This window comes from Benincasa hispida, chromosome 11 (assembly GCF_009727055.1).
Source record: "Benincasa hispida cultivar B227 chromosome 11, ASM972705v1, whole genome shotgun sequence".
Classification (NCBI taxonomy): Eukaryota; Viridiplantae; Streptophyta; class Magnoliopsida; order Cucurbitales; family Cucurbitaceae; genus Benincasa; species Benincasa hispida.
Window position 1 is genome coordinate 9300767 of NC_052359.1, and position 10493 is coordinate 9311259.

At 34.0% G+C, this 10493-nt stretch overlaps 1 protein-coding gene and 1 long non-coding RNA gene across 2 annotated transcripts; both read right to left on the bottom strand.

Moving 5' to 3' along the window:
• Nucleotides 1-453: 453 nt before the first annotated feature.
• Nucleotides 454-1471, bottom strand: LOC120090445. The gene is made up of 4 exons (XM_039048112.1): nucleotides 1375-1471; nucleotides 1188-1280; nucleotides 1009-1110; nucleotides 454-899 (listed from the first exon to the last, which is right to left on the bottom strand). Exons 2-4 carry the CDS (start codon nucleotides 1275-1277, stop codon nucleotides 543-545), a joined length of 549 nt encoding a protein of 182 aa, XP_038904040.1. The 5' UTR covers nucleotides 1278-1280; nucleotides 1375-1471; the 3' UTR covers nucleotides 454-542.
• A 110-nt stretch (nucleotides 1472-1581) lies between these two features.
• Nucleotides 1582-10264, bottom strand: LOC120090446. Its single transcript, XR_005485544.1, has 4 exons — nucleotides 9508-10264; nucleotides 2293-9422; nucleotides 1975-2189; nucleotides 1582-1894 (listed from the first exon to the last, which is right to left on the bottom strand). It is a non-coding gene; the product is annotated as an uncharacterized LOC120090446 (long non-coding RNA).
• Between the last annotated feature and the right edge of the window lie 229 nt (nucleotides 10265-10493).

The window sequence follows — 10493 nt, forward strand, 5'->3', positions numbered from 1 at the left end:
CTTCGAAAAAACATGTAATAGACATTCGATACATTTTTTTTCAAAGGTTATCTCAACCTTTGAAAAGTGTCGAATTAGACCCCGTCAAAAAAACTTTTTCAAAGGTTTACTAACCTTCGAAAAATATTATTTTTCAAAGGTTGATTAACTTTCGAAAATTATTATTTTTCAAAAGTTATATATCTTCGATAATTGTCAAATTATTTATCAATAATTATATATTATCAAGTAGTCTTTTTCGAAGGTTTTCATTGTTTTTAAAGGCTTATCATGTTATTTTCAAAATTTTTAAAACCTTCATAAAAACTTATTTATCAACAATTGTATAACCTTCGAAAATTCTCTTACAAAATCTCTTAGCATATTTATTGACAAATCTCGGAAGGTTGTTTTTTCTAATTCATCTACATGTACTACCCTGAACTACAAAGTATAAGAATAGAATAGAAAAAATAGACAATGACATGAATGAAAGTAAACTTATATGTCATAAAAGTACAGCAAAAGGCTATCGAAATTCTATAACATCAAACTACAATTGATCAACTAGAAACAAATTTTTTACACATCTCTGCCATCATTTTTTGAAATCTATCCTCAAAACGATTTTCTAATTCGCTTATTTGACGCTTAAGTACTTCTACCTCAAGCTCTCTTTGTTGTTCAAATTCTTTTCTTTGTTGTTCAAATTCTTGAAGTCGTTGTTCGGACTCATTGAGACGACGCTCATGATCGCGTATAGTAGACGATGATCCAAACAACTCAGAAGGAGTAACACCTACTCCATAACCATGAACATGCCCGTGTTTCTCCGGTCCAAATACTCGTACAAAAGTCTCATCCTCGTTCATGTCAAGTGTACCATCAATCACTTGAGAAGCATATGATTTAAGTTTCGACTATAAATACAAATTCACATATTATAATTCAAAAACTAACACATATAAATTCAAATGTTTACAACAAACAAACACGTGTCTTTGTTAGAACTATAATATTTGTATTTACCATTTTCTCCTGCGTAGTTTCATTTACAGCCAATCCATTGTTGCTCAAGTGAGTTAGCTCCCAAATTCTAATTCGACTCGGTTCTTCGTTAGTGACTTGAACCTATTTAAGTGAAAATATTATATATTAGATAATTTGACTAAATTAAAAGAAGTTTATGTAATTTTTCATCTAATTACCTCTTTTTCAGCTCTTTGTTGTATACTTTGTGAACCACATGTGTGAGATACATTCAATTTAGAACGGTTCTTTTGATTTCTTTCACACATCTCCTGTATTTCAAAAGTAGAGTATGAGCATCAATAGAAAAAATAACAATAAGTACAATTTTTTTTTATGTACAAGAAAAAGATATAAGAATACAACCTGATATTCAGTTGACTTCCACAACTTTGAAAGATATTCTGCATCTTCTCTTGTAATTCCTGGTGGAATATTTACTAAAGGTTTTGCAACTATATCATATTTGTACAACTATTTTTCTTTAAACTGTCTCTCCAATTATTATAAGATCGATGAATTTGAAGCAATACTGAAGCCTCATGACCTTTAACTTTAAATCGTTCCTAAAAAAAATTGTAGTTGTAATCTAATTATGTAGGAAGTAAATTAAAGGAAAAAAAAATTATAATTTTTTCACATACCAATGTAAGCTCAAATAGTTTCCTTTTTGTTGTTGTATCAATATCTCTCCAACTTTTTACTTATAGAGGAGTAAAGTTGACTTGTCTAGCTAAGATAGTGCATTGGCTTTTAAAGATATCAGCATTATCTCCAACGGGTCGTTTCTTCCTCCACGATACTTCAAATCTAATCACATGAGGTAGTTTAACTAGGTTGAGATTTCGTGTGGGACCACATACTTTTCTTACTCCAAAAGAAGATTCTAAAGTAAAAAGAAAGAAAAGAAAGTAAGTTACTAACAAATCAAAAACAAATAACATATATTATAAAAAATCATGTTACCTCTATTAAGAAATTTTTCATGACTAGTAGTTGATCTAATTTCTCCCGTAAACGATGATGAAGTTTGTAAACCAACTTTAGATTTTATTGAATATTGTTGATCTTCAACTATTTGGTTAGATGTAGATGCAATCGTAGCATTCTCGTGACTATCTATACTATTATTGTTGTTGAATCTGCTTCTTACTTTTTTCATCCTTTACACAAATAATGAACTTGTTGGAAAAAAAAAAACAAGTTAGATAAATAAAATAATAAAAATTGAGTATTAGTTTAAGAAATAAGAGATCATATATTATAAAGTTAAAAAGAGATTACCTAACATAAATGATAGACAAAAAAATTAAGAATTAAATTGCTCTATTTACGTCTTCTTCGTCATCTTCTTCTTGACAATCTTCATCTATGATCAAAGGGATATTGTAATAATCTCTTGGATCAACTTTCAACACAAAATACCAAACCGGGTTTCTTCTATCTTCAAGGTAAAAAACTTGTTCAAATTGGCATGCTAATACAAATGGCTCATTTGCAGCCAATGTGTACATTATATTCACACTAGTTAGTCCATGATCATCAACTAATTCCTTTACCAAGACCGTTGATATTCTACCATTTGAATTTTTACTTGCCCTCTTTTTTTTATAGAAGCTCTAGGTGAATTCCTTACTTCAAGTCTCCGGTGATAAGGGGTAAAAGGGGCATAGACCTATTGGCGGCCGCGAAGGATACGGAGCGTTGACATAGTGGCAAGATCATGACTATTTAAGCCAATTCGATTCTGAAACACGGAAAAAAAATCATTGGCTTATTATTTAGTATTTTCTTTGATTTCATTTCAGAAATAATTTGAAAAAAGACGACCTTGTTTCCACCCATATATTTCAATTCAATAATATCATGCAATACACCAAAGTACTCTTGATCATCAGCTCCTCTCATTACTATCCCACTCTTTTGTGTTTTTCTTAAATCATCACCATTCTTGATACGAAATCTAAATCCATTAATAATGTACCCTTTGTAGCATGTTACTTCTTGTGATGGACCTCGAGTTAAATCTAATAACTACTTGTCAACTTTGTTGCTTCCATCGATATATAATTTAGTAACATACATAGAAAATAGTATCAAATTTTAAAATGAATAGAAATTGTATAGATGAATATATATCATAACTGTTGTCTTTTCTCACTTACATGATCTTCAAACCATTCTACAAACTCTTTATCATGCTTTTTTTTGTGCGTTTCTAGGGTCAAGATGTTATAATCCTTGTATGTCCTCACTAAAAAATTAGAAAGTTACTTTAGATTCTATTTTAAAATATTTTAAAAAAATTATCAATAAGAAAACTTTTACATACCTAATATATGGGAGGACATCATCACAGTTCTTTAAAATATAGAGATGAGCTTGTTTCCACTTATGTATTTTTAGCCTTCTTGTTTATTTGTCTGGTCCCATAGGATGACCAAGTGGTTTAAAGATAATATTCCTTCATAAGGATTATAATCATTATCTTCATTTCTTCTCTATTGGTGAACTTAGTTTCTATGGTGTGAAAATATCTAGTACACAACATTACACATTCATTGCTGATCTAACCTTCTGCAATAGAACCTTCAGGATGAGCTCGATTGCGTGCATAAGTTTTTAACTTACTTAAATACCTTTCAAATGGGTACATCCACCTATACTGAACTAATCCACCAACTCTAATCTCATTTGGTAAATGGATTAATAAATGCACCATTATATCAAAGAACGACGGAGGAAGAAGATTTATATCGTCCACTTTAACCACTTTTGAGCACAATATCTTAAAAAAATTGCTCAATTTAATTAATACATCTCGAACTTCCTTTCTCATCAACCCTTGAAGTGCATATGGAAGAAAATATTCCATAATAATATGGTAGTCACAACTTTTAAGACCAAATAATTTTCTTCCTTTTAGATCGACACACCTTCCAACAGTAGAAGAGAATCCATCTGGAACTTTTAATTTCTTCAAATACTCACAAAATGCATTTCTTTCATCTGATAACAATGTACAACATGAAGCTGGTAAGTATAATTTGTTTTCTTCTTGTATTGGATGCAATTCCTTTCTTAGATCCATTTCTTCAAGATCAAGACGAGACTTCAAATTATCTTTAGTCCTCCCTTTAATATTCAATAATGTACTGATTACGTTTTCAGAAACATTTTTTTTAATATGCATGACATCTAAATTGTGTCGTAGTAATAAAGTGCACCAATAAGGTAGCTCAAAGAATACGCTTTTCTTTAGCCAATCTTTAGAACGTTTTCTCTTTTTCACACTATTGCCAAATACATGTTCTCCAAATTGGTTCACTTGTTCAAGTATATTACTTCCAGAAAAATTCTTAAGAGGTAGATTTTCTTTAATAAACCCATCGAACAACTCTCGTTGTAGTCTCCATTCATGCTCTATGGGTAAGAAACGACGATGACCCATGTAGCACATCTTTTTACTATTTTTAAAATAAAGTGAACGAGTATCAAAATTGCATGAAGGACAAGCTAAAGTACCACTTGTATTCCAACCAGATAAGTTTCCATATGCTAAAAAATCACTAACTATCTATAATAATTCCCAAATAAAAACCCTAGTGGTTTTTTTGTTTTCTTTTCTAAATTATTACAAATGCATATTTTGTAATAATTCCCAAAACTATAATAAATTTGACTATTCTTCCAGAATAAAAATAAATAAATATCACTTGTGCATAGCCTATCGTTTAGCTATCGCGCCCATCGTTTACCTCCATCATTTAACGCTGACGCCTTATCGTCTAACGCATCTGCCTATCGTTTAACGTCATCGCCCAGCGCCTACGTCTATCGCTCAACACCCATCACTTAGTATTCTGCCTATGGTATAGCGCATCTGGTCATCGTTTAGCATAGCACGGCTATCGTCTAACGCTATCGTCCAGCTTCTATGCTTATCATCTAGCGCTTTCACTGATCGTGCAGTTCTTTGCCTATCGTATAATCTGATCGTCTAGCACGTCATTCGTCATCATTTAATGTCGCACGCATCTTCACAATTGTCTAACGCATCCGCCTATCGCTTAACGTCATCACCCCATGCCTACGTCTATCGCCCAACGCCCATCGCTTAGTATTCTGCCTATTGTGTAGCGTGTCTGCTCATCGTTTAGCGCAGCACAGCTATCGTCTAGTGCTTTCACTGATCGTGCAGTACTTTGTCTATCGTATAGCCCGATCGTCTAGTGCGTCATTCCTCATCGTTTAACACTGCGTGCATCTTCACGACCGTCTAACGCATCTTCACGATCCTAGCCTTTCTCAAAGGTTTTTATTAACATTCAATAAAAGATGCATATTTTTCAAATGAATTATCAAAGCCTCCGACAAATGTATGTCTTTGGCAAGGGTTTTTATTACCCTTCGATAAAAACTACATATTTCTCAAAGGTTTTTTCAAAACCTCTAATAAATAAAAAGTACATATTTCTCAAAGGTTTTTCCAATACCTTCAATAAATGTATATCTTTCTCAAATTTTTTTATTAACCTTCAATAAAAGGTGCATATTTTTCAAAGGACTTATCAAAGCCTCTGATAAATGTATGTGTTTCTCTAAGGCTTTTATTATCCTTCGATAAAAACTAAATATTTCTCAAAGTTTTTTTCAAAACCTCCAATAAATATATATCTTTTTCAAATGTTTTTATTAACCTTCAATAAAAAGTACATATTTCTCAAAGGTTTTTCCAATACCTTCAATAAATATATTTATCTTTCTCAAAGGTTTTTTATAGCCTCCGATAAAAGATTGTCGAAATAGCTCAATTTTCTTGTAGTGAGAAATGACTTTTCTAGATGCTAGCTACAAGAACGTGGTTTGAAGAGAAGATTTCCCCCTTTAATAATTCAACTAAACGTTCACAGGCAATGCCTGACATGAAAAAAGACCTTTGGTGACTAGTTTTGTCCCTCAACATATGCCTCATAACCTTCATTGATGATTTTTGCCCATCAATATAAGCTCCATATAACATAAAAGTTGTGATTGTTTTTTACCATCAACAATGAGAAAAATAGGATATTAAAGAAAATACGGAAACTTACAAACCATGCATCAACAAAAGTATAAATTTCATTACTCCAAAACAATAAATCCACTGTAGAAGTACTAAGCCTAACCTCAAACATTATCCAAAATGAAAATAGCTATTGAAAAAGCTATAAGATGACTCGTCATTAAGAACACAGATGTTAAACAAAAAGCAAAGACAAACATTGTGAGAACAAAATACCAACAACAAGAAATCAAGTAAAGACATAAGGAAGTTCGTAACCCAGTTTGGTGAAAATCTACTAATATTAAAGAGTCAAGCAATTACAACATAGAACTTATCTACAATACAACAACTATTACAACAACTCACGTGGAGCCCAACTCACCGATCATCTAGGTTCCCCTTAGATGTGAGACTCCCTCGCAAACGAACTTAGACTCCCCCTAAATATGTTATTATTAGTGTTGATCACATCGGCCTCCAACAGTGTGTGAAACTCACTTCCAACTTTATTATATTCTCTGCTTCTCAATGAACTCCATTCACTGATGAATCTTAGGTACTCCCTAAGATGAAGAACTCTTTCTCGAAAAACGAAGTCTTAGTCTGTCCCTAGGATCAAGAATTCCTTCTCAACTGTAGTGCCTTAGGTTCCCACTAAGGCATAAATTATCTTTAAGGAATTACAATTTTCAATCAATGCAATTGCATAGCGAAATATGATGAATGGACTAAAAACAGAATGGTTACACAATTCGGCCACCAAAAATAAAAACACTCTTCAACTATAATAAAGTGCAGCAACCCTAAATGAACACCATTATTTTCCTTTTTAAAACCATGGCAAAAAAAGGAAGCAACCATCAATTAGAAAATAATAAACAGTGCCTCAAATAAGGAAAATATATCGGACAAAAAAAATCTATAGAAAATTTCAAGATAAGGAAAGAAAAAATTACAGCAGGAATTAATAGTGTCAAAGATAGACGATAAGATAACATTTGTGACAATGACAAAAACCATCACAAACCACCTTAGAGTCGTCTAAACCCGAACACGAAAAAAAAAACCGTGTTGCATTACTCAAACAAGTGCGGTTACCTAAACCCATCTAGTCGGACAAATGGCGACGGCGGCATGCACGTTTGATAAAAGGGTTATACTTCCACCACCACCACACTTTGTGAAATGATATGCGAATACACATTGCGAAAGCGATCATCTCCCAATTCTAATTTTATAGAACATACAGAAAACACAGAGGACGGAAACAATATATACATAATCTAATAAGCATGTTTATTTATAGAAATTAAAGAGGAAAAAGAGATTTGAGGATCACATGCCCTTAAAGACAAAAAAAAATAATAATAACTTCACGATCCTCTTGAAATTGTGAACTCTTCGAATTCCATTCGAATTCACGAGCAACCAAAAAACACATCAAATTTCTCAATAAACTAGACACCTTCATGTAGAAACCTCGATATTCTCGAGGTAGAGAATCTTTGAGAGTTTGCGGGTTTCAAGATTAATTTGGAATGGGATGAATGTTCTTGATTTGAGAGACAAAGGATCTCATCACAACACCTATGGTCATCCTATAACTCACTCAAGATTCAGGTCAAGTCACATATGGTCATCTTGATGAAATGTAAGTCTCTACTAACAATAGTGTTATATATAGAGACTATTCATTTCGTGGTCCGGTCTTATACCTACTCTTTGTATAGTATACTCCACTCACATGTCTCTACATGAATGATTAGGATCAGATCATTTGTAACACTTTACAACAATTGTAACAACTACAAGGCAGGTCGTTTCGTAGTGCACTCAGATAAGATACTCAACCTTATCCGTCTACTACTGACCATTTAGATTATCACTTAAACATGATCCACCGATATGTCTCTACATACATGTTTAACTTACAGAAAATAACCCTAGATCTTAGTTTATTGGTTTTTGTAGGTTAATGCAACTAAATGTCAAATAAAATACCTCTTATTTTGTTAGATAAATAAAATGTTTGTACAATACAATTTAAAACTATAAAACCACAAGATTCAGGGCATCAACCCCAACAATCTCCCACTTATTCTAAAGCTAGTGGGGTGTTGTAACGACCCAACCCCCTAAGACTCAAGTTGGGTCGTTACTAAATACATGCATGCATGGAACGATGGGGTACCCATAAATCATAAATGATAATAAATAAGTCTGAAAACAAATCTTGATAGTAAGTTTCAAACATCAAAACGGAAAGTTGAAAACATGAAAAGAAATTTAAATATCATGAGTGGAAGCATAAAATGGGTCCTCGGATTCTGCTTGTCAATCGTCGGTGCATCTCTACCTTTACTTGAAACAACAACATGAGAAAGAATGAGTATAAAATACTCAGTAAGTAACCCCACTACTGGGGTCAAGCTAGGCATCTATGTCCTCCAGTTTCCTACCTCTGGTGGAACATATAAACTTCTCTAGTCCTCATGGTACATATACATACATGAATAACGGACTTTCATCCTACACTAGTTAAGTATGCCCACTATCTCTAGTAATTCCCGTAGGACCCACATCCTCTGGTGAATCCCGTAGGAAACACAACCTCTGGTGAATCTCAAAGGAAACACAACCCCTGACGAATCCTGAAGGAAACATAACCCCTGGTGAATCCCGAAAAAAATACAACCCTTGGTGAATCCCGAAAGAAACAAAACCCCTAGTGAATCCTAAAGGAAACACAACCTCTGGTGAATCCCGAAGGAAACACAACCTCGGATGAATATCTAACTAATCAGCAAGGACACTATCATACTCTCAACATCACAAGTATCACAACATGATTCTATAACATACATATACATCTCATCATCATAATTCTACAACATACATATATCTCTCGTCATCCTAGTCTCATAACATACATATACATCTCATCATCATGGTTCTATAACATACATATAAATTTCTTCATCATAGCTCTATAACATACGTATGCATCTCATCATCTTCAGATTCAACAAGATCTCCAATAACAATAATATACTCAATTCATACTAGTATTCAACCATCTCTATGTGCAATTAGTCTTTTAAACCCTCATGTCAACAAGGTATACATAAACATCAAACTATCAATATATCCTTAGTAAATCATATTTATCAATACCTGGCACCAGTCCTTTCAAACCTCAGTCAATGAAGGCATATATAAATATCATGCTAACTAATAATCCTCAATAAATCATAAATATCATTTCCTGGCACTAGGGCAGTTCCAGTAGTAAGATTACTTACCTTAATCGAAAATCCACAGATAAAATCAGGCAACCAAACGATGACAGCAATTTGATGTAACAACCCTAACATACGAATAAAACCATTAAATTTTAGTCCAACAATAACTACGAAACCTCATACCCAAATCCAAGATACCCAAAAGCTTACCCAACGAAACTTGATCAACAAACACTCCCAAGATTTCGACTCCAAAATCTCCTCTTAACAGATTTTAAATCCAAATGGACAACGACTTGGAACCTTCAAGATATACGAGTTAAGTCAACATTTAATCCAGTAATCAATGCATACCCAAAAACCAATAATAAGAACCACAACTCTTATTGAATAATCTCGAATCCGCTGGACAGCCTCTTGAGTAGTTTCCCATGCTCAAATCTAAAGTCAAAATAATGCGACAAATTTAACTTCCATTCCAAGTTAATGGGCATCCAAAAATCCTTCAAGAAACTTAACCCAACAGAAAAATAGATCTTATCTAAATCAAAGAGTCTGACAAAGACCCACACAACAAGGGCTGGCCAGTGCAGCGATGGGTGGTGGAAGAGATCGGTTGGAGGCGGCGACGACGGCACCACCGACGCAGACGACTCTGTCGAATAGATGCGGTGTGTTTGGATCTTACGGTGGTGGCTCGAGCTGCTGGGAGATGGGGGCGGCACGCAATGGTCAAGCGGTTGGGACGACGGCAGCATGGACGCAAATCTGACAAGATGGGCGAGATCGGCGCGCGGCGAAGAAGATCTTGATGATCGCTGCTTGCTGACGAGATTGAGCTGACCTGTGCAAACGACGGCCCACGAACGAACGACCGGCGAACTGGTGGCGGCTCAGTCGGATGCGCGCGATTCCAGCTAGAGAGGAGATGGTCGGGGCTGCTAGGGCACACAGAGAGGTTCTGGGGGGGGGGGGGGGGGGAGGAGGAGGAGGTGAGGGAGGAAGAAGAAGGGAGAGAAAAGAGTTTTTAAATTTCCTTTTTAAAAGAAAAGGGTTATTTTAATAAAAGAAATAAAATATAATAAAATTTTATTTTATTTATTTCGATATTCTATTTCACTTTTATTTTAACCTTTCCCTCATTACACAAATATATCTAAATAAATAAATTCTTAAAACTCTTCCCCTTTTCTCTT

Excerpts from the sequence above, each read along its gene's own strand:
- LOC120090445 (XM_039048112.1), bottom strand. The coding sequence starts at position 1,277 with ATGTGTGAAAGAAATCAAAAGAACCGTTCTAAATTGAATGTATCTCAC. Across the intron at positions 1,111-1,187 it reads AACAAAGAGCTGAAAAAGAG|GTTCAAGTCACTAACGAAGA; the intron begins GTAATTAGATGA and ends TCACTTAAATAG. Across the intron at positions 900-1,008 it reads AAACTACGCAGGAGAAAATG|TCGAAACTTAAATCATATGC; the intron begins GTAAATACAAAT and ends TTGTATTTATAG.